The sequence below is a fragment of the Coffea eugenioides genome, chromosome 4 (genome assembly GCF_003713205.1).
Source record: "Coffea eugenioides isolate CCC68of chromosome 4, Ceug_1.0, whole genome shotgun sequence".
Lineage (NCBI taxonomy): Eukaryota > Viridiplantae > Streptophyta > Magnoliopsida > Gentianales > Rubiaceae > Coffea > Coffea eugenioides.
Genome location: NC_040038.1, coordinates 10,585,723 through 10,610,186, shown reverse-complemented (window position 1 = coordinate 10,610,186; position 24,464 = coordinate 10,585,723). Strand labels below are relative to the sequence as shown.

At 35.2% G+C, this 24,464-nt stretch overlaps 4 protein-coding genes across 4 annotated transcripts; 2 read left to right on the top strand and 2 right to left on the bottom strand.

The window, feature by feature from the left end:
- The first annotated feature begins 1,231 nt into the window (after positions 1 to 1,231).
- Positions 1,232 to 2,770, top strand: LOC113768524 (vinorine synthase-like). The gene has a single exon (XM_027312925.1). The coding sequence runs from the start codon at positions 1,327 to 1,329 to the stop codon at positions 2,620 to 2,622; it is 1,296 nt and encodes a 431-aa protein (XP_027168726.1). The 5' UTR covers positions 1,232 to 1,326; the 3' UTR covers positions 2,623 to 2,770.
- Positions 2,771 to 7,152: 4,382 nt separating this feature from the next.
- On the top strand, positions 7,153 to 8,487 carry LOC113769001 (vinorine synthase-like). Its single transcript, XM_027313493.1, has one exon. The coding sequence runs from the start codon at positions 7,153 to 7,155 to the stop codon at positions 8,485 to 8,487; it is 1,335 nt and encodes a 444-aa protein (XP_027169294.1).
- A 3,921-nt stretch (positions 8,488 to 12,408) lies between these two features.
- Positions 12,409 to 13,824, bottom strand: LOC113769000 (acetyl-CoA-benzylalcohol acetyltransferase-like). The gene has a single exon (XM_027313492.1). The coding sequence runs from the start codon at positions 13,822 to 13,824 to the stop codon at positions 12,409 to 12,411; it is 1,416 nt and encodes a 471-aa protein (XP_027169293.1).
- A 4,189-nt stretch (positions 13,825 to 18,013) lies between these two features.
- On the bottom strand, positions 18,014 to 19,312 carry LOC113768999 (vinorine synthase-like). Its single transcript, XM_027313491.1, has one exon. The coding sequence runs from the start codon at positions 19,310 to 19,312 to the stop codon at positions 18,014 to 18,016; it is 1,299 nt and encodes a 432-aa protein (XP_027169292.1).
- Positions 19,313 to 24,464: the final 5,152 nt, after the last annotated feature.

Sequence of the window (24,464 nt, the reverse complement as noted above, 5' to 3'; positions counted from 1 at the left end):
AAATTTTGTTGTATTCCCTGAATTATAATCTTCGTAATGGTAACGGAGAAATGCCCAACTGAGATTCTACATCAATTATTTTCTTTTTCTTTTTCACGTGGATTCAGATGAGATTTTGTCTGCCAAGTACTATAAAACTGTGTTCTTTTTGGATTGCATATCTTCCAAGGTTGGTGATTTGCATCTTTAGTCAATGCACAGAAAGAGATATGGTACTATTGGTCGTTGCACATTATACAATTGAGTGCTCGATCGGAATATAGCCTAAGCAATTCTGACCAAGTCAATAGGTTCTACATGAAAAACTAAACAATTTATTCCCACTTCTAAATTGCTTTATACCTGGATGATATATTGAAGTACGTACCAAGTCTTTTATCACTCATGAGTCATGAAGCATGCTAGAGTACTTAGGCGATGTTAAATTGATTCGATCAGCAAATAAATTGACGTTCCGTTCTAGTATTTAAGTTTAATAGTTATGTACTATGAGTGAAGTTTGCCCAATGGTCAGAAGAGAGGTGGCTTAAAATCGTATTTTTGTCAAGTGTAGAATTGAAATCTTGAACTCGATAATTTTATTTTTTATTTTTTTTATTTTTTTTTGAACTCGATAATTAAGAGCGAGAAAACTTAAAAAATAAAAAGTTTACGTTGTACTTGCCACACTCAACTGAAATGTCTCTATACACTAATTCATCTTCTTGATTGCAATACCTTATTTTTTGAGTAAAGGTACATTAATTATCGGAATATATTTGAAAAATTTTCTATTAAACAGTCGTGTTTGCCTATTCAATGTGTGTTTAAGTAGAGTACACGTGTGTTTGTGTTCTTCTATTCTGCATCCAATCGGCACGGAATAAAAGATGAAACTTATATATTTCTATGTGAAAAATATTTAAATTTATGGTGGGAATGTAAAGATCAAAGTTTTATGGTGAGCCCATTATCTTGTTTTTTTATGTGCTTATTCTATACCCTTAAGGTACCGAGAATAGGAAAACCTAACGTCCTACGTTTTAAATCTATCGTATCCATTACTAATTAAGGATTAATTTTTTATAAAATGATAGTGTATATATTATCAGTATTTAATAAATAAAAAAATATAAATTAGAATTTGAAATTTAAATTTTAGATATATAACATGTATTCAACGATGATAATGATGTAGTGTATATATTGTCAGTGCATATATGATTTTCTCTGCTATCAAATGCTTGTTTTCTATATTATCATGAATAGTTGGTGCACAAGATCCAAGGCCAATATAATTAGTCTTGGACTCGTACATTGCACTCAAATCAACCTACAACTTCCACAATGAAGATTAACATAGTAACCACACAGCTCATCAAGCCCTCTTCTCCAACCCCAGCTGAGCGTAGAGACTACAAACTCTCCTTCATAGAATGCCAAATACCACATTTTTACATACCTCTCATTCTCTACTATTCTGCACAGAAAACCAGCAACGTCAAACAATCTCAAATCTTCAAATGGCTGAAGACATCTTTATCAAAAACTCTAACTCACTTCTACCCTATGGCTGGAAGAATCAAGGGCCAGACCTTGATTGATTGCAACGATCAAGGGATCCTATACGCTGAAGCTGAAGTCGATGGTCATCTTTCAGACCTTCTTAAAAATCCGGAAATCCAAATTCTTGATCATCTCAGCCCTTGCAAGTCGAGTGGCAGAATAACGGATGAAAGAGAATTGTTAGCCATTCAAGTTAACTTCTTCAAATGTGGAGGATTAGCCATTGGTATATGCCACTCGCACAGGATTGCAGATGGATGGAGCATTTGCTCTTTTATCAAAGCTTGGGCTGCCACGGCCGCGAAAGCTTGGGGTTTAAGCAGTATGGTATTAGAGCCTGTCTTTAACTCTGCACCTCTTTTTCCTTCAAGAAAAACTCCTGATTTTGAGCCTGATCCAGAAACTCCACCGCTTCAAACTCCAGTCGAAAAGTTTGTAACAAAAAGGTTTGTTTTCGATGCCCCGGTGATCGAATTACTTAAATCAAAAGCCATGGCTGGTTGGCCCGGGGCAAAACCAACAAGAGTCCAGGTTGTATCAGCATATATATGGAAGTCTTGCATGGCTGCAAATGCGGTGGAAGAAAATGGCACATCTGTTATATCCCATCCAGTGAATTTGAGGAAAAGAATGATCCCACCACTGCCGGATACTTCTTTCGGTAATATCTTCCAAATGGCGCATGCTGTAACAAGTGGTGCAGCCGCTAAAGATTGGATTGGGTTGGTGGAGAAAATCAGGGAAGCATTTGGAAAAATAGACCAAAGTTATGGTCAAAAACTATTAGGTGAAAATGGATGTGAAGTTGCAGAGAATAACTTCAATGAGGTTGGAAGATTTTTGGTTCGGAAAGATGTGCATGGTGTTAGGTTTAGCAGCTGGTGTGGATTTCCAATTTTTGAGGCCGATTTTGGATGGGGAAATCCCATTTGGGTGAGCAGTACAAGTTTTTCTTGTAAAAATCACGTCTTCCTCTTCGATTCAAGATCTCCTGGTGGCATCGAAGCCTGGATAGTAATGGCTGAAAAGGAAGTGGCCAAATTTGAGCAGGAAGTGGACCTATTGACTGTGAATTGATTAGTTTATTCAGGAAGTTGTTTCACATGTGTTAATTTTAGTAGTGGATTTTCTTCAAGCTACGTGGAAAGCCGTGGTTCATGGACTTCTTGATCACTTGCTTTGTACTGTATTTGTACATTTTACCTGAATGCAAGGAATAGAATATTCTGCATTTTCATTGAAGCTGGGGATTTGGGGAGAAAAATGTTATAAGCAACATTGTAAAAAATACATAATATTCATACTACATAATATACCAATGTTGTACCCGTTAGTTCTTTTTATTTTTACTTTTTCTAATAACACGTGATATTTAAGATGGCAATTAAGACTCTTTTAATCTGGTTAAAAGGTAGAGTATCATTAACACTAGTCACGTCCGAGTATAAGCAAAGAAGTGATATAAATGAGACCCCTCTATTATGGACCTGGTGCATAATAGAGTTAGGCAGCCAATTTTGTGAGATGGTGCATAGATGCGTCTAGTTTATGACATCAAAAAAATTGACATAATTGAGTAATATTTTGGCGAGTTGTGGTGCGTTTACACACAAAAAAAAAGAAAAGAAAAAACGCTTTTAAGTACTAAAAGTTCTTCTAAGGTGTTTGGTAATTAATTTACTACAACTTAAGGAATCCAATTTTTGCTAACCTAAAAATACTTTTGTTAAAAGCACTTGTATGAGAAATGATTTTTTATAAGGTACGGCAACCCTAAACGGAGCCTTTGTAAAGTGACAGTGACATTAAAAATTTTATAAATAAATAACTACAAGTCAACTTTTAAATATCAAATGTTCAAAAGCAAGGATTTTTTTATGATATTTTTATCCTCTCACGTCTCTCCACATCCTTCTCATCTCTAATTATCAGGATTCAAATTTTAAATTGACAGCAAGAAAGACACATATCCTTTTCTATTTTTGAAAAGAAGGGGGGGGGGGGTTGGGGATTAGTGCACACGATGTCTTCGACCGTGTAGGAAATGAAGAGCGTTGACTTTGTTCTTGCTTGAGCGGAGTGCAAATACAAATCAAAGGTTGGCAGCTTGGCCCAACGAATGCGTCCCGTAAAAGGATTCAATGTCTGCCGTAAAGTCCAATAACAACAAGGATTGCTGGCCTCAAATCATGGTAAGACGGCCCAATGTGTGAGGCACAGCGTTTTTCCATTTATCAATCATGAGCCATGTCTTGAGGCTTCTTAGGAAATTTGCTCGGTAACCATGAGAAGTTTTATTATTATTATTATTATTATTTTGGGGATTTTGTTCATTAAGATCAATCCATATAGGGGGGTTTACTAAAGTCTGAAATCAAATCTGAAATTTGAATTTATTAAGTTATTAAATTGTTAAATACAAAATCTTATATATTTGAGTGTATATCATATTAAGTGATAATTGAATTGATGCGGTCATCCAAGTTACTATCGACGGAGTGGTAATACCATCCGGACCAATCACACGAGTCGTGCCAAAAGGATGAAAAAGCAATTGAATGTTTTGGTACGCGTGATACAAGAGGCTAAAAAAGGTAACTCGATGTTTGAAGGTAGCTCGGAGCACGTGACTTTATTTCGACTCGAGGATCAAGACCCGTGAACGAAGCATTTCGAGTTACAAGTTGATTCAAGCCTCACGTGTTCAAATAGCTAGCAAATTTTGTCGTTTGAATTAGTAGAATAAGCAAGTGACTTAAACAAAGCAGCCTTGCCATTTTTAGTCATTAATTTAGTCATAATTTTAGCTATTATTATCGCTCATAAAGAGTCTTGTGAGCCAAATTCCAAATTCCTAGTCTTGTTAGGGTTTGAGGTATGTAAATCTATAAATAACTTCATAACCAACAACAAAAATAGATTTTTACTCTTAATAATTAAGAGTGATTTTCTTGGCTTCTTGCAAGCACCCTTGAATATCTTAGAAACTTTCTAAGCGTTCATCTTGGTTTATCAAACAAGAATCGAACTTGTTTGTGGCGCTATTCAACCAAATTCTGAGGTTCACTAATTCGTTAAGTCGTTGGTTGAAATCGTATCAAGATTGTTCGCAACTTAGAGGATTAGATTGGGTCTAAAAGGGATTTCGCCATTCGAAACCTGGAAAATTTCATCAAGATCGTGGGGTTGTGGGGGATGAATTTCCCCATCGTGGAGGAATTTGCATCATGAATACTTTATCATTGATTTTTTGGAGTAAGTTTTGTTTAGAAAATTTAGTGTCACTTAGAATAATTAATTCAAATGATTTATTTTTAGTTATCAAACGCATTTTAACATGTTCAAATTCAAGCCCATTAAGTGTTGAATTGGATTATCAAATAAGATCTTAGACTTGAGTGTCAAACTAAAAAACATGCATTTTACGTAATATGCATCACTTAAGATGCGGAAAATTATTCTTTAACAGTATATTTTAATTTCCGTTGATACACATTTTAAAATCATTACAGAATTAAAATTTGTGAGGCTCCATATCCGGTGATGCAACCCATCATTGGTCAGAAGTTTCCTAGTACAATTAGGGGGATCCTATGGCGTTTTTATCTGTTATCAAAGCATCTCAATATTCCCACGCAATCAGACATATATGTTATTATTATAAAAAAGGCAGCAAGTTGAGGAAGGCTATTAATGGACCTTAATTATTTCTAATGGAAACTCTAATTATTTAGCATCTTTCACATGGAAAATTTGTGATTAGATATATAGGAGACCAGGAGAATGAAAATATAGCTATAGGGGATGTTAAGTATTGACCTTTTCCACACTAAAATTAGTTCTTTAATGTGGAAGGTAGGTTATATTGTCGTTAAAATGCAAGTAAATCATGTGATGGATCATGGAATGTGAATTAAGTGTGTGATTACAATCTGAATTGGGACATATATACGGTTGTTGGTCCTAAAACATTATTTCTTTGTAGGGGTGGTTCTCCCATGAATTTTTATGAAGCAAATGTTTTTTCTAGTGTAGAGGCTAAGAATTGGTGCACGTACAGGAAAGACCTTTTCAAGTTGTCCATTCTAGTCCAGCCTTTGATATTGTTCATTTAAATGGAAAAAGGTCTTTTACTCTAAAGAACTCATTCCAACTTTTTGCTGAAATCTCATTCATCCAAAAACCTTAGGGAAAGCCTTTTCACCTTTATCCTAGAATGTCTCAATAGTAGGATGTCAAATTTATCCTTATAAATCTTTATATGGCATTATGATATCTTAGGTTATTTGTGAGCTCAATTAATATTTGAATGTAATTATTCATAATAATTAATTTTTCTTGTATTTAAAATAATTTTTCAATTGTATTTTAGGAAACAAATGTTTTAAGATACCTTTTTCTTTGACTTTTGAACAAATGTGCAAGAATTTTTTTAATCTTATCAAACTTGAACATAGATTAAAAATAAATTATAATTGTTTGACTTCATGTAATCTATATTTTACATTACTAATTCTATTGCTAATAAATTCAAAATTTTAACTTGAAAATCTATATATTAGAATGAATTAAGTATTACAATTAAAGAATTTGGATATCGATCTTCATTTATTTTTGAAGTAAAAATATCAAAATACTATTATAGAATAAATAAAACAAAGAGTAATAAGACATATTACGTCCTATAAACTAATTTTGGGCTATAAGTCAAATTTATATTTGGTAAATTCTATTCTGACATCTAAATATTAATTATACCAAACAATGGAAACTTAATAAACATTCTATTCTGACTTGTCTACCAAACCCTGGAATAATAAAAAAATTTTCCTCATCATTCTTGATGGAAATGCATTCTAGGCGGAAAGACCTTTTCATTATGGGCATTTCCGCGTACCAAATGACGGGTTAATGTCTTTCTTTATCCCCTATATTATAGACATAAGGGATTAAGACTGTGATAATTCACAGTGATTAAGACAACTAAAAATTGTGCAGTAACTTATAGTTTTCATCCATAAATTTGATTTCAAAATTGAAAACCTCAGATTATTAACCCCATTAGATTTAGTCCAAGTTTATAGCAAATAGGATCAAAACTAGCTAGGTTCGTAAGTCAATCAAGCTATTGGACTCCCTACCGCAAGTGTTAGCTCAAGAGGCGAGACTTTTTCCTCGTACTTATAACTAAGCACTCTACCTGCTGAATTAACCAATGGAGGATACACCCAATGTCAAGTTTAGAATCTTAGGGACGCATGAACTTGATTTCAAATATTTTAGCTAAAATGTTCTTCAAACTTTAAATGGTTGACAAAAAAGAAAGAAGTCGTGCATAATGATCCTTCTAATTAAGACCAAGTTAATCAGTCGGACAATTCCCATCATGTTTCCTTCTATTTTTTAAGCATCTAAATAATATTCTCACGCACATTGATTAGACATGTTACTATAATAATGGAAACCAAGACGAAAGTAACTTGGTCGCTGCCGCAAATGGTTGTTTGATACCATACATATATATGTGTATATATATCCAAGTGGCTGGAACGTGAGGGCTCAAGAATCTCATAAGAAATAATAGCAACAAGCAAGATGGTAGGAAACATGGAGGTGGTATCAGGGGAGTTGATCAAACCATCATCTCCAACACCCCATGCCTGTAGAGACCTAAAACTGTCCTTGCTAGATCAACTTATGCCCTCCATTTATGTTCCTCTTATCTTCTTCTATCAAAACAGGTCCTCATGCCCAAACAATATCGACCAAGCCAAAAGATGCCAACATCTAAAACAGTCCTTGTCTGAGGTCCTAACAAAATTCTACCCATTAGCTGGAAGGACCAATCAAAATCTTTCTGTTGATTGTAATGACTCCGGAGCACTATTTGTCGAATCTCGAGTTCATGCTCACCTCTCACAAGCATTAATCCAGAGCACTACCGTAGAGGAACCGAACCAATATCTCCCCTTTGAACCTTTTTATGCTTCTAGCAAGAATAACTTGATGTTAGGTATCCAAATCAGTTTCTTTGAATGTGGAGGAATGGCTGTTGGGGTATGCATCTCACACAAGTTAGCTGATGCTATGTCCTTTGTGACATTCATGAATGCATGGGCTGCCACATGTCGCAGCCAAGCTGATGAAGTTGTGCAACCTGATTTTGAATTAGCAGGGCATCTTTTTCCTCCAGCAAACATTCCCTTAACTACTCATGATTTCATGTCACTGGAAGAGAAAGAAAGTCTAGTCACCAAAAGGTTTGTGTTCGACAAGGAAAAGTTAGATGCACTCAAACAACTTGCTTCCTCCTCAGCCTCGGGAAGTTCAGTAAAGGATCCAACTCGGATTGAAGCAGTTTCAGCTTTTATGTGGAAGAATTTAAGCAGCATCACCCAGGCTAAGGTTGATCACAAAACAAATTTTCTCGCGTACCATGGCGTGAACTTAAGACCGAAAATGAGCTTGCCTGGTGACCGATTAGTCTTTGGCAACTTGGCAATTGCCACAACAGCTTTATTAACAATGTCTGATCAAGATGATCATGCTAAAAAATATTGTTATGATCTAGTAGGGCTCTTGAGGACCGCAATCAGAAAAATCAATGGTGAGTATATCAAGCATGTTCAAAGTGGAGTGCCTTATTTGAATACCTTAGAGAATAATATAAAGGAACGACTTGCTAAGCAGCCAATGATAATTTGTAAGTTTACCAGTTGGTGCAGATTTCCGGTATATGAAGTGGACTATGGGTGGGGCAAGCCTATTTGGGTGGGCACTAAAGTTCCCCCTATGAAGAATTGTGTAATTTTCCTGGATTCAAGTTGTGGTGATGGAATTGAAGCATGGGCTAACGTGGTGGAGGACGAAATGGCTATGATCCCAGACGAGCTTCTTTCACTCGCAACCGCTGATAGTACAGCCAGAGTCCATAATCAGTGATCCCAATGCCAGGATTGATGATAAATCTGCTTCAAGAATTTAAACAAATATTTATCATTCCAAGTATTTAAAGTTTTTATTTGTTTGTGCGCTAGTGTCCTGTTGTGTTAAAGTCTACGAGTTACTCCTGTTATTTGGAATTGGAAGGAGATAAAGTACTTATTTTCTTTTGACGGATGGAATGGAAGTTTTCACCTTTCCTATGTCTTCAGTTTCTCGCAAGTGTTTTTAAACTCGGATCGGACCAATCAGTCTGATCGGTTGAACCAGAAATTGGCTAAGAATTCGGTCCAAGTCTCTTTAATATACCGTCAATCAAAAAATCGGTCGAATCCGGTCAAAACTCAAATTTGACCGAAAACCACTAAAACCGGAAAGAACTCGGTTTTCTTTATTTCTCCATTCCGATTGTACTCCTTCTTTGCAAGCATCTGGAGTGTGGATAAAAAATTTCCAACCAAATCTCTCCTTATTTACCTTTGCTGTTAGGCTTGTCTTTTTTCAAGGTTTAGAGAATAGATGCCTTCTTATTCACCTCTAAATCTGTAAATAAGGGCCCTCTAGACAAGATTTGTGATCAAATATCTGATACAATACTTGATGCCAGCCTTGAACAAGATCTTGAGTTAATTTTGGTTTTTTCTTTACTTTTTTCCATGCTTTAATCTTTGACTAACTCTAAAAGAAACAAAGTAACTAGCCAGATGAAGAGAAAAAATTAATTCCCTAAATTTTCTAAGCCCGATTTCCTGTGAATTAGTTCTTGAAATATTTGAAATCAAATGGGAGGAAAAATAAAGAATAGAGTAAAGAAGGGAAGAGAACAGAGAGGAGGGAAAAAGGAAAATAACAAAGAATAATAGAGTTTTCATGTGTGTTTGATTTTTAAGGGATAAAGAAAAAGAAAAGAGTTACGGTGAAGTAAATGGGAGGAGAAATGAAGAGCATAAAGGATAAGAGGAGTTGCGTGAATGGGAGGAAGAAGAAGAAACTAAGAAAAGTGAAAAGCAAAGGAACAAGGGGTGATGGCTTACATTCCATTAGGTTTGGTAGTTTCAAAATTTTTTTAATAATATCAATTTGACCCCATATTATTTTAATAAGTATAAAATCAACCCATTATATTTTTTTAAACTACAATTTTACCTATAACTTTTAAATTCTTTAAGTGCAGTCCTTTTGGACTAAATCTAAACTCATTAGATATGTATATAAAGTTGTAAACCACCAATTTAAAGGGGATTTTATATGTTATTTTAATTATTTATCATTAATATATATTTATGACGTCATTCGATTCGACCTCCGATTGAATCCGATCGAACTCATTGACCCCTGAACTCGGCCGAATCGATACCTGGTCTTAGTCTGAAAACATAGTTTCTTGCATATAACTAAATTTGCATTGGACATGCGATACTTAGATCCTGTTTGATAATTCAGTTCAGTACTTAAATTTAATGGATTTAGATATTAATATATTCAAACCGTTTGATGACAAAAAATTAAATATCTGAATTAATTAAGTGACACTGAATTTTCTAGTCAAAACTTACGCCCAAATTAAGTGATAAACTATTCACTTATCACTGAATGTGATATGTACTCAAATGTATTATATTTAATACTTAACAATTCAATAATTTAATGAATTTAACCTTCAAATTTTAGAATTCAGTTTCAAATTTTAATTTTATTGAACGTAGAATGGATTAGTGGTCTTTCTTGTGACAACTGGAAAGTAACCTTGGAATATAACCCTCTGGCGAGAGTCCGGAGATTGCGTAACCGGAGGTGGCGTAAACACAGTCAAACTAAAATCCGGTTTCAATCCCAACTTGGCAAGATAATCAGCATAATGTAATTCCAAAATTTTCTCAACCACTAGTATAAGTGTATAACATAAGGGGACAATTTCAATGTCATGAGATTTCCGACAATTTCACTTATCTCCCTTCAACATCTGAAAATCTCACTACCTCTCTTTACAGAGAATTAGGACCCATCAATGACATAACGTGTGGCAAAATTACTATTATATTCTCAATGTTTCGCGATATTAACTAAACAATTCCTAAAAAAAACTATTGGACTATATTTGAAGAAAAAAATAAAATACTGGCCAATTGGTTTTAACAAATTGGTGCAAATTTCTCCTCCAAATCCAAATGGCACACTTTTCTAATAGTAGTTATCTGCTATTAAAGAAAATAAGTGTCATACAATTTAACTTTTTTAAGCTTTTGATTTTGCCCTTTATAATTGGCTGAGTTACTTCGCAATTTTAGCTATTGGTTAGTCTGATATCTAAACTTTGCCAATACATTTGCTACATATTTTTGAAATTTACCTCTAGGTTTTCGCTTTTTGTTTGCCAAGTTTTAATTCATTTAACAGTTTCTCAAAACAAATAGTTGTAACAGTTAGCAAAGGCATTTTTGCTGCCACATTACATTCTCCCTCCAACAATTATTTTTTAATTTGAACATTTCTTTTTGTTTTGGGCTTACTTGTTACATAAAAGTTCCAAATAAGGGAGCTAGGTAAGATTTTTAAAAGTTCAAAGGGGCATAGTGAAATTGTTAGAAACCTCAAGGGAGGTTTATGAAATTTTGAGAAACACAAATGCATTCAACTTTAATCATTGTCTATGGGGATAATTTTAGAAACTTCCCTTAATGTTTTTAATAATTTCACCCAGTTCCTTTGATATTTAAAAAATTACATATACCTCCCTCGAGTTTACCGTTTTCATAACAAAAACTATTTAATGGTCAAAATTTTGAATGAATAACCCAAAATGCTCTCATCAAATTGTGAAGTTCATTTTACCTTACAAAATTCTTTAAAAACTATGGAACAAGCATAAAATTTCAAACTCATTTCCAACCTTCATTTCCACTATTTTAAACCTTACATATTACCACATTTTAAATTAGTACCGTTATAATCATAACCATTACCACCATCAATCCCTAAATTCTAAAACCTCAATCGAAATTAAAAAAAAATTGCACTGTTAAGTTCAAAAAATTTCAATAACTGCATTAATATAACATCGTATCTCTCAAATATTAGAGTACCAATACCACCCTTATCCTTTTTAAACCCAATTTATATTTTCTTTTATTCATCTCTAGATCCTCCAAGCAAAGCCGAAATTAATTTTTAATATGTTATTATTGTGTTTAGAACACGATTGGTTATTCCACGAGTGGAATTTATTTTTGTTCCATTAAATATCTAATTGTCTGATGCATTCATATAAACAAGATTAGGAATGGATTGTTTAATTGCATGAAAAATATTAATATGTTAAGCCTATTATCGTCATTTTGTAGGACCAAGGGCGGTATGTGTAATATTGAAAATTTCAAGAGTACTAGGTGAAATTGTCAAAAACCTCAAGGGAGGGTTCTGAAATTATCCCGTGTATATAATATAATCATGCAAAACTTGCACTTATACAATAGAATTGCATAAAACCAAATATTATATTAAGATTCACTCTTTTATTTAATTATATATATATCATTTTATTACAAAAATATCAATAATATAGCTGGTAATTGATTATTCGATAATGTATTTTTAATACCCATTCCCAAACAGTTTTACCAAATATTATATTTTGGGTTTTCTGAATTCCATTTATCGAAATTCCAAATCCAATCTAGATTGGATCCCGATTTTTTACTTCTTGCCAAACTATGAACATCCTGCTTAATAGTCCCACATATTTTGAATAAGAAAACAACACAGTGAACAGGGGCAACAAAGGAAAATAAAGAAGGAAACAAGCACGACAAAGTTACCGAATCTGAATTAAGTAATAATGCTCGATCAGACTTTATGATCAGAAAGGAAGTTGTGTGATGATCGATTCTTGGAGAAGAGTCGCCAAACCAATAAGGACTGATGCTATCTTGCAGCTACGGATGTGACTGACACAATTTCTGGATCAGATTCAAAGATTGGCATTTCAACCTCATTCAGGTTTACGCGAACCTCAACTCCAGTGCCACATTTGGTGTCCAACAAACAAAACATCTCAGGACGTCCTCCGACATTACCAAGAATAATCCATGACGGCTTTCCCCAACCAAAATCAGCTCCATATAGGGGGAACCTGCGCAAACTTGTGGAAAGCCGAGTATCCACTTCTTTATCTCCTAGCTCCTTTTGTACTTGGTCCTGAAACTTCTGAACCATTAAGAAAATCTCATCTGCTGAGGATGCTTTCGTGTAGACAGTACGTGCTTCCTGCAATGTTGTCCTGATTAACTGCACAAAGTGATGCAACTCCATTTTGGTTTCATCGGGGATGAACTTTATAGGAACAGCCACAAACAGGTTGCCGAAAGAGTTGTCTTCAATTCCTAGAGCTGTTTTCCCTCTCAAATTTACAGAGATTGCTGTCATGGAAGCTCTTAAATACCCATGTCTTTTCTGAGCAGCACGGATAAGACCCCTCCAGATGAATGCAGTGACAACCTCAAGCCTTGAAGGGCGAAATTCCACCGATGCATCTATATCATCATGCAGAGCTGCAATTGTAGTACTGCTTTTCGTTGCCTCGATGACTTTGTTTTTCAAGCTTTTTATTGCAAATTCATCGAACAAAAGCAGCTTACTTACAACCTTAGCTGAAGGTCTTAGCACAGGACGAGGCACTGCAGGCAAGTCTCTAGATGGAAAAGTTGCAGCTAAATTGAAACTTAGGCACTTAATATCGCAAATGTTGTTATTATCCTTGCCATGTCCACACATTTTTGCCCACTCATCGAAGAATGTACAACCAGTGAATCCATCAGCTACCGTGTGTGATATGCTGCAAGTTAGAGCAAACCCTCCACACAGGAAGAAAGTGACTTGTACCTTCAATAATGCACCATCGCCATTCAGACCGCCATCAGGAATGAAATCTGCAAGAAGTTCAACATCTTCATACGCTTGATTCAGAAACTGATTAAGCTGGCAATTCACCTTTGCTTCTATGTATAAAGCTCCTTGATCTTGGCAATCAACTGAGCGCCTCCCATCATTCGAAATCCTTCCAGCAAGCGGGCGAAAGTGACTTAACGTCTCTGCCAGCGAAATTTGAAGTATTTCATGCCTCTGGACAACTCCAGCCTCGTCGTGATTGCCCTTACAACTATCATTATTTTCGTAAAAGTAAACAAGGTGCACAAGTGACCGAGGAGTTAGCTGATCAAATGAGGATAATTTGTAGTTTTGCAGGTGATTTGGTGTTGGGGACGATGGTTTGACGAGTTTCTTGGTCAGGACCTCAACATGCTGCAATGGCTTCCGGTTGAATTTGGTCGTGTCACACATTTTTGATGGTTCTTGACAGAGAGGGTGGGAAATATGTCAAAAACTGTAACCTTGAAATTTCTATATATCTAAGAATTTATTTATCACGCTGATTCAGTCGATAAAATCTTGTCCTCAATGAAATTATACAGGAATATTTAGCCCAAATTCTTGAAGATGAATTGTTTGCACTGGATTGCACTTTTCCTTTCTTCTTTTTTTTAGGGGAATTATTTTTATGTTTTGAAATTAGAAACAAAAATTTCCTGTATTTGGAGCCTGTTTGGAAGTGAAAATGCTACAGCAACAAAGGATAAAAGAAAAGGTTAAGATATGATGATATGCATTACCAGGGTAATACGCACAGCATGAAGTAATTTAGTGCAGGTTGAGCAATTCTTGCAGCAGGTTAAGCTGTTGGTTCAGGTCCAGCCTGATCTCCGGCAGCTTCAGCCTTCAGATGAGATGACAGATAGGACAAAGGAAAAGCATGTGTGCATGTCCTTGGATAGGATCACCAGCGTCACAAGTTTTATTTCAAACCAGTTGACGATCGGATATATATATATTTTTTTCAATACCAAAATCCCATTTGTTTATACTTCACCTCTACTTGAGAGAAAAACTTGTTTGAAATGGAACTTATGAGGCCCTGATCCGAAATAGTACAGATTTAATTAGAAAGCGAAGAGGGGAAGAAGAGAACTGCGGTCATGAGAAGAAACAAATGAAGCAAAGCATAGCAATGACAATCATTTCTTCTTCTTTTTTTTCTATTTTTCATGTTTGAGATTTTAGAGATGATATAAACCTTATTGACGTTTGGCTTGTCTAGACCTTCATAGTTCATATCACACAGTCAATATTTCTTTTTAAAAAAATACTACCATTATTGGTGAGGAAGTAAATGATAAATAATAAAAAGAGAAGTAACTGTAGAATGGTCTTTTCTGGCGTTTCCCCTCTTCCGAATGGATGCATAATTGGCAGTTGGTGGTGATGGTAGCCATGATTTAGAGGGAGGGGGGAAGATGGTGATGGTGGAAATGAGCCTTGGGAAAATAAAGTGTGAAAGGATGAATTCATTCAATTGGATCAATTTCCTTTAGACGATTTTGCCTTGAAAACCTTAGACGTGAACATCATCATGTGACTACATTTTTGGTTGATTTAACTCCAAAAATAGACAGAAAGATAAAAAAAAAAAAAATCACATTTTTAAAAGTTGAGTGACGTTTTTGTCTAAAAAAAAAATTAAGTGAACAACAGCTATCAAAGTTAATAATTTGATGATCAACTTAATTGCTGGCCTTGCTCACGAGTAAATAAAGTGAAATTTGTATGTATACCCATTCTAGAACTGGGACCTATTAATTTGTGATGACTAATCAACAATTCACTCGAAACCAAGTGCCCATTAATTTAATAGTACTAAATTAACTGGAATACGCCAAAGGAAAAAACAAATGTCTACAGATTTGATCACAATTTGAGCCAAAGATTTTCATCAATATATATATTTTTCTTGGTAAAATTACGGCTTCCATAAGATATCGTTTTCCATACGAAAGTTGTCATGTGGTATAAAAAAATGTTTGGTAGTTCAATCAACTCACATGAAACTGCATGAAACTGTCTTGTTCGTTCAAGCATTGCGGTTTTCATAAGATATATCGATTTCACGAGAAAATTGTCAGATGGTGTAGAAATGGTCTTTTGTTTCTGATAAATAACACCGCACCAAACTGTCCTTTTAATTCATTTGACCAATGTGGCTAATTTATCTGGGATGTTTAGTGAGGTATGGAATAACAAAGCCCTAGCATCCTTTTGAGGTAGGGGAGAAAAAAGCTCTAGCACCCCTAAAAAGCAAAGCCTGAAGAGAAAGAAGCAAGCTAGGTTGATCCCATGGTTTAGTTATTGTACTACTGACTGTGATGTGCTAATCTACTTTTGGTTACAAATTACAATATAAACCATGCTTTATGCCAGCAAGAAGTTGAGATTCATGTTTGCCATGTAAGACTCGTCCCTTTTAGAGATAATTATGATCCACATGATTGATTTTAAAGTGATTGATATCCTGATTAAGTGATTGATATTTTGTCAATAATTAATTAGTATCTCCCGTTTATTAATGATTTATTGGTATTTTCTGTTAATCAATATCTTATTCAATCAGTTAACCAATCAAATCAATCAATTAGTCAGAAAAGATTATGTATTACGGTAAGATTTTCTTGAGGGAAAGAAACCCTACGGATTTAAATACTTGCCAGTAAGGGTCTCTAACCTAACCTATAAATAACATGTGATATTCTTTCAACACACACTTTTTGGTTAGGCATACGTTAGAAACTCCTTGCTCCAACTTCTTCTTCTTCTATATATTTTGATTTGTTAGAATAAATAAGAAGGAATCAAAGACACAAGAAGGGATCAACTTGTGCTTGATAATAATGATTGGAGGTAAGTCTATTTAGATTTCCACTCCCTAATACATTCACATGTACATAATTAGTTTAACATGCCATACCAAATCTTGTAGTATATACTTTTTGAAAGATAAGTCATCTTACTGCCACTTGTTTGTTGGAGGGTGGAAACATGGCTGGAAGGGTCAATGCCAAATTTTCTTAAGTTAATTGCAACGGCTCAGGTGCCGTTTTTGTTGAAGCTCAAGCTCATGCCATGGTTCAAAGACTCTGCCGAGTCATCAACGAAACGGAGCTCTCCATTTTGATACCGGAACCAAATAACTTCGAAATACATAGATAGCCTAGAACTCAATCGAGAGTCACCGAGAACTCGAGAAGTTCTCAATACGGATAGAAACGATCAAGTAACCCCAAGTTATCTCGAGTCAACTGGCCAAGATTTTCTTGCCAGTGCACAACTTGCTATTATTTGCGCCAGATGAAAAATAATCCTAGCTCCGTGACCAATCATCACATCCTATTTTATGTTTGTGTTAGATGTTAATTCCAGTCATAAGTCATCCCTATCAACATGCTTCCCTAGCACAATTTTTTGTCCTTTTTTTTTTGAAAGACCATTGGCACGAAGATGCTTCCTTTTTTAATGATATTGGTGAATCAAGACGTATCAATGTAAATGGTGAAAGGAGACGGTTCCATTTCTCCGGTTCCTTTGGATGGTAAGTAAAAGATCCTGAATTTAAAAACTTTTATTTACACTTTAGAAAAAAAAGTAACTAGAGAAACGGGACGGGAGATGCCAAATCTGATCTAACTAATCTACAATGGATGATCAAGATCTAGGCCTGCGGACACCAGTTAATGGCCTCCGATACTTAAGACTCCGGTAGATTGATCGACTATATACGGAGGCCGAAAGGGAAATTAACTTAGGTGAAACCTGATTGTTGCCAAGTTCCTCATTTCCAGCCTTAGGCCGCTGATTTCCCAAGGCCATAATCACTTAGAATCTCACTTTCCACTTTAGGCCCGACTCTGTAGGACCTATTGAAGCTCAATCCAACCATATAATTGGTTGCTCAGTCAAGTTGGGTTCCCTCATCATGGTCTTTTCTTTTTGCTTTTTTTTTTCATAATTTAGGTGTATGTTTTCCCAATAAAGTACAAACGCCTAAAAATGAATTTTCAGCTCTTCTTCAGAACTCAACTCAATTGATAGGGACATTAGACTCAGTCGACTGACTCGATTCTCAAACCATCTCTCTTCCCTTTCTCCTTTTCCTTTCTAAATATTGAAATCTTTCCCAAAGTGAATTCAATCTATGAATGATTATATTATGCCGTTCGAGAAAATGGCCGTGTCTTTGAAGAGAATAGCACTTTACCTAAAATTTTTCTTTTACCTAAAATCCTTTTCTTGCCTCATAATTTACACACTTTACTGGTCTATCAAATTGCTAAAAGCAAAAAAAAAAAAACAAGGGATAGGCATTTACAGTTTTACACATTCTTTTAGTTTACCTACAAATGATACTCCACTTCTTGCAAGTTACAACCACAATTCGCAGTGATGATAAAACGAGAAATCATTATGACAGAAACTGAGATAAGGGCCAATTAAAATTGGATGGAAATCGAAATCACTTTTTTCCACAAATGGAATTTGTTGTTCAGTGACTATGTTGGGTACAACATACGTGCCACAATCCTTTAAAACTAGTAGCTATTTACTCAGACATGAGAGTTCACAATCCATGCCACCATGTTCGTCTCTAAAAATCATGATTTGCAAGTGAAAGAAAGTCACTTGGGAGCAACTCCATATGGTCTTCCGCCATGTTAATCCATGCTTCTATTCCATCACCACATTTGGTACTCATCAAAATTATGGTGTTTTTCCTAGGCACAGCTGCCGTGCCAATTGCAAAAGGCTTTCCCCGGCCAAAGTCCACTTCATATACAGGAAACCTACACCAGCTGGTAAAGTTACAATAACACATCTCTGCCTTAGACAAAAGTTTCCTTGTTTCACTCAAAATCCTCAGATAAGGCTCTCTCTGTTGAACAACATTTTTCACAAAATCATCATTTACATTTCTTATTGCATATCTCAAATGTCCCGCTAAATTATGGCATTCTTTCTCCATCTCGGGCATCAACACGGCAGAAATAGGTAGGGAAACATTCCCAAAGGCGAATTCATCGTGTGGTAATTTCATTTTTGGTCTCAAGTTCACATTATGGATTGCAACAAACATGGTTTCAGAATCAAGTTTTGACCGATTTACCTCAATGAAATTCTTGCATATGAAAGCGGAAAGCGCTTCTACTCGAGTTGGATCCTTTATTGTAGAAGTGGAGTCTGATGAAGCTAGTTCTTTGATTCTTTCCAGCCTTTCCTTGCTGAATACAAACCTCTTTGCAACAATCTTTTGTTTATCTGCAACTGATATAAGAGGGGCTCTAGGGACATCTTCTGGAGGAGGAAAATGAAGGCATCCCAGATCAAAATTTGGTTTCAGAATCTCACTATCGTCGCTACCCCTGCATATAGCAGCCCATGAATTCAAGAACATCACGACAGATAATGCATCAGCTATTCTGTGCGATATGCAAACTCCAACAGACATGCCTCCACACTTAAAGAAACTGATTTGAACAGCTAATGGGACATCATTTCTCAAACTATTCTCAATAATTTCGTAAGGCTTTATTGGCAGATAATGGTTGAATTCCTCAATTACAAAGTTTTGAGTTGCCTCTGAAAGGGAAGAACGAACTTGAGCTTCGATGAATAAAGCCCCTGAATCATTACAATCGACGAAAACGTCATCCTGTATCCTTCCTGCTAAGGGGTAGAACTTGGTTAAGGCTTGAGATATGGACTGTTTTAGCTGCTGGGAAATTTGGGAGCGATGAGATGAAGCGTGATTTTGATAAAATAGTATGAAGGGAAGATAGATTGGCGTTGGAAGACGATCAATGAAGGACAGATTGTGGTGTTTGAGTTGAAGGGGTGTTGGAGAAGATGGTTTGATGTACTCCTTCAATATTATCTCTACCTGTGCCATTATTTTTGCTCATCACAAGTATCACTTCTGAAATAATGAGGCAGTTTTATGGGTAGCATTAGGAAACCAACCTTGCTCAAGTCCTTGGGCACGAATTTTCAAACGAAATAAAGATTGCATCCACTACCAAGGGAAGATTATAATATTTTACAGGCTAAATTATCAAGGGAGAGAGATTGTAATCTTTGAAACCAATAACAAATGCTCCATAATTGCTCTTGGAAAGATAACAAGCACTTTAATGATCAACTCCTTTTGGGAATTTAGTGGTTAGTGATTGTTTGATGCTGTTTAATTATACGAGCAAGTGGAAATCTATTTGAGAGTGCTGAGGTACTCAAAAATGGACCTATTCGGAATTGCCATTAGCTTTTATGATTCTTTAATGTACGTGTTTCATAAAGAATAATAGAAAGGATAAGGTTGACAGCTATGCCATCAGCTTGGACTTTCAGATCAGCAGCAATCCCAATATTCTGCCCGAGAAATGGAGGGATTAAATCCACAGCTTTCCATCCTAAATCTATACCTTTAATCTATTGATTGATTATTTGTACAATTACGAATGAATGTTATACAAGAGCTTGAGTTTAGAATTGAGAGGTGTATAGATTTGGCATTTTAAACAAACTCGCCAAGGAAAATGACCAATAATATACGCCAATGATTGTAAGCAACATTCGACTACAAAATTTCAAGAAAATAATTGGTGTTGACAGAAACGGTTTCAGTCAAGCCTCCAAGGTTTATTTATAGGTTTCTTTGGTGGATCTATAACACAATTTTATTTTTTTTTGCATTTCATACCCTTCATTAGTCATGTAATCCCATTCTCACCCGTAATTCATACGTTCCAAATTTTATTATACATTCCAAAATATTCAAAATCTTGTCAAGATATGATTATGTATCTTATTTACTCCTAAACCACAACAATATCCATCTCTTTATTTTGCTACATTTTTCTGATTTCTACACTTTGCAATATTCTTCTGTTTCCTTGAATGCAGTTGTTATTCATTCCGTGCCCTTCATTATTCACAACACTATCCTTCCCTTCCATTCCTCTCTGTCTCTTCCTTGTGTGTTTCTGTTTTTGTGCAATACTGCAACTTTTCTGTTCAATGTAAATTTGAAATTGTAATCTGAGTGAGTGATATAAAAAATAAATAATAAATTCACAGCCAATTGAGTTTGCTGAAGCACAAAATCTACTAAGCTGGAAATCCATATCAATTAGAAGTTTGGTATGCAGAGTGACAATCAGTGTAAAATTGAAAGGGTCCAAAGAGTAGTTACGTTACAAGAGTAAATCGGAAAGGCAAGCCTCGGCATCATTCTTGATCATATAATATGGAACAACATCATGCATGAACAAGAACTGAAATGAACTCGTCATCATGTTGAAGCATCTCGAATTCGTCTTCAACCATGTTCGCCAATGCTTCAATTCCATCACCACTTCTTGTAGGCGTCAAAATCACAGCATTCTTGAAAGGAATGGCTGTTGTGCTTACCCAAAGAGGCTTCCCCCCACCCAAAATCCACCTCATAAATAGGAAATCTACACCAACTACTAAATGTACAAATATCCATCTCTGATCTCTCCCTTGGAGAATAATCCCAATGACCTCATGATATAATCCAAATTCTTCTCTTTGTTCCGTGTATATTCGGGACATTGAATATTCACTTTTGTAATCCCATTTCTCAGTTGGATTATTAAGTCTTCATATTCTATGGTGGTACTCTGATTAGAAGATGAAAATGCAAGAATAAACCTCCAGAGATTTCCAAAAGTATGCTCTGAACAGGGTGGCTTCACTCTTGGCCTCAAATTTAAAGCATGCAGCGCAGCAAACGTGGTTTTGCCTCCTATTTTAGCTTTTCCGACATCCACGAAACGTTTCCAAAGAAAAGCAGTGACAGCTTCAACTCGAGTGGCTTCTTTTACATCAGATTCTGAGGAGATAAACATTTTTGAGTTTTGACAACTTTTCATTATTAAAAACAAGTCTTTTTGCAACAAATTTTTGCTCCTTGAACCTCGAGTCATGAGGTTTAGATCCAAGAAGAGAAAAGTTTTTAGGTGGAAAATATTGGCTAGCCAAATTGAAATCAGGCTGCAAGACAGATCCAGCATTATCCCCCATGCATGGTTGAGCCCATGACGTCATGAACATAACCAAAGATGTTCCATCTGCAATTTTATGTGACATACACACTCCAATAGCTATCCCTTTACAATCGAAAAAATTGATTTGAACGGTCTATTATCGATATCACTCGTACCACCATGGGGATTCAGAGGTAGATATTGAGTTAGATCCTCAATTTTGCCATACTTCATAACTTCCGATAGTTGATCATGAACTTGTACTTCAATGTAGGAAGCCCCCTCATCATTACAATCAATGGAGAGAGTTCCATTGATCCTCCCTGCAAGTGGATAGAATTTGGTTAAGGCAGAAGAGAATGAAGATTTCAGTCGTTGAGATATTTGGGAATGATCAAGGTTGCAGTTTTGAGTAGATTGATAGAAAGAGATTAGAGGAAAGTAATGAGATGGTGCGATTTGGTCTAGGAAGGACAGGTTGTAGTTTCTTAGATGGTCAGGTGTAGGATCTGATGGCTTAATCATTTCTTGGGATATCATTTCCATTCTTGCAACCATCTTGTGATGCTATATTGAAGTTCAAAGGATAAGGAATTTGAGCTCTATGGTTCTGAAAATTGTTTGGTAATCATTTATTTTCAGCACCTATTATTTATACTAGTTGCGATCAAGCATAAATCTCTGTAACTTAGTTTACATCCAATTTTGGGATCAATTATCAACTATCAAGTCCGTGTGCAGTTGCCTTTGCTCTGTAACCACCAAAGACCAATGATTCGTTTCAATTGGATGGTTACCGCGCGCAGTTCCATAGGACATGCACTAGCATGCGATATGGTAGACTAATTCATTTCCTCGACTTTCCAAGGCTTAACATGTAGTGACATTAGTGAACATAATAGTAGAAAATTCTCAACTAAAATGAAAGTTAATTAGTTAGTTTTTTTTTTTCCTTTTTTTTTTAACGTCTGACATATCCTTCTCCACACAGTTATTACCCTGAATCTGATAGTGGAAAAAATTCTACGAGTCCTGCCGTTGCCCAGTCCTCATTGTTATTTGTTACGTCAACAAACAAAGCCATTAAGCTCTTTATAGGATTTATGATTTCAGCAGCTTGCTAGGACTTGACAAAAATTTTTACTTTGTTCCAAGTCTTAGGTTCTCAAGTTTTGTCCTTAACTAACCATCTTTGATCAAGCATGACTCGCACATTTATCCTTATTTTTAGTTTAAACTTCTCTCTTGCTCTCAATCTCCAAAATTGATCACATTTTTTTGCCATTTGTAGCCTAGCTTTTCCTGGACTACGTTAACTTTCTGAATCAAATTTGAGGCTAATTGATCTCAACTAGAAGCTTCAGTGTTTAGCTAATTGGCAATGGAAAAAATTCTAAATGCAAGAACTCCATGTCAAGAATTGCCAGATAATTAACCGCTAGTAGTGGAGAATGTTCAAATTTGAAAAATGATTCAAAATTGAAATGGGGTGCTGGTGAAATATCAACCTCAACAGTACAAACTTTGAGATGTAACAAAATCCTGGTCTCTGTTTTTTTTACCCCTCTATTTTCTGATTCTACTATTAGGAATTTACTGACATCAACTTCAAGCAAAGGCAGCAGAAATCAATCTCAAAAACCATCACATTTCCTTCACAACAATACAAGATTATTCTTTTCTTATGTGTTTTTTTATGCAAATGCAATCGCTTATGATCATCCATTATTATCCTGCCAACAAAGAGCACCAGTTTCGAATTTTTCTGCAAACCGATTTCATAATCATACTACTATCAGTTGAAAGATAGGAACAGTTGCCAGTGCAATCATTTGAAACTGATAAAATAGCTTTTGAACATATTATAATTCATTATAAACTGTACATCCATATATGTAATAAAGATGTTTTATTCAATTAGTGCTTACTTCGATCGATCCATCTATGTTTTCTTCTCTCTTTTTTTTTTTTTTCAATTTTTGCCTTGTTTTGCCTCATTTTCAGTGACAACTTTCCTGCCTTTATTCCATAACGTCTACCGTCACAGTTTAGCAGCCCAAGTTGGATTGCGATATGGCTGACTCCTTATTACTGAGTTCAAATTTGAAATGCTTTTCTTTTTCTTTTTTCAAAAATTGGTTTTAATGCTTCAACATGTGAGACATCAAACACCATTTTAGCCATGTAACTGCAAAGACCTTTCTGCAAAATTTTTCTACTTTATATTAATTGCAATTGATAAATATACCCTTTTTTTTTTATACAAGAAGACTTCTATCGACCATGTCATGGACTAAAAGAATAATTTGTAATTTCAGTTTTTTTTTTTTGCCTTGAAGAATGATGTAACTAAACAATGGAAATCCATGTTTAACTAATTATGATCATATAGCTGGGGCTAGTTCAGACCTGATTTAGTCATCTTATAACAAAGAATAATTTGTGATTTCAGTTTTTTTCTTGAAGAAATATGTAATTAACTAAACAAAGGAAGTCCATTTTTTTTTTTTTGTTGGGAAGTCCATGTTTAACTTATTCTAGTACACTTTTTCGGTAATTAATTTGCTAGTATGACCAGATAGCTGGGGGCTATTTCAGATGTGAGTTAATTATCTCATAACAAAGTCCTTTAAAATTTGTCAAAAAGACAAAAAAAAAAAAATCAACTAGGAGCTTTTACAAGATTTAGGAAACAAATAACTAGTGTTAAGCAACTAGCTCTGTTGCAACAAATTTGATATGTATGTTATTACTCGGTATAAAGCATCTGGAGAAAGATAAAGATAAAAATAACTAGACAAGACAAGGATCAAGTACAAAATCAAACAAGAAAAAAGGGAAGGCAAAAGGATAAGCAGATAGGGAATTAGGGAACTTGTCTTGGTTGTCTTGCTATGCCTCCAATTAATTATGCGGCCGCCCAAGATTGGACTCTATCTTAGTACTGCCAATACAAGTTGATTTGGTAAGAACGGAAAACTTTCTACAAAAGATCGTATATTCGAATTTCATTATCGATATAAGAACTATATAAAT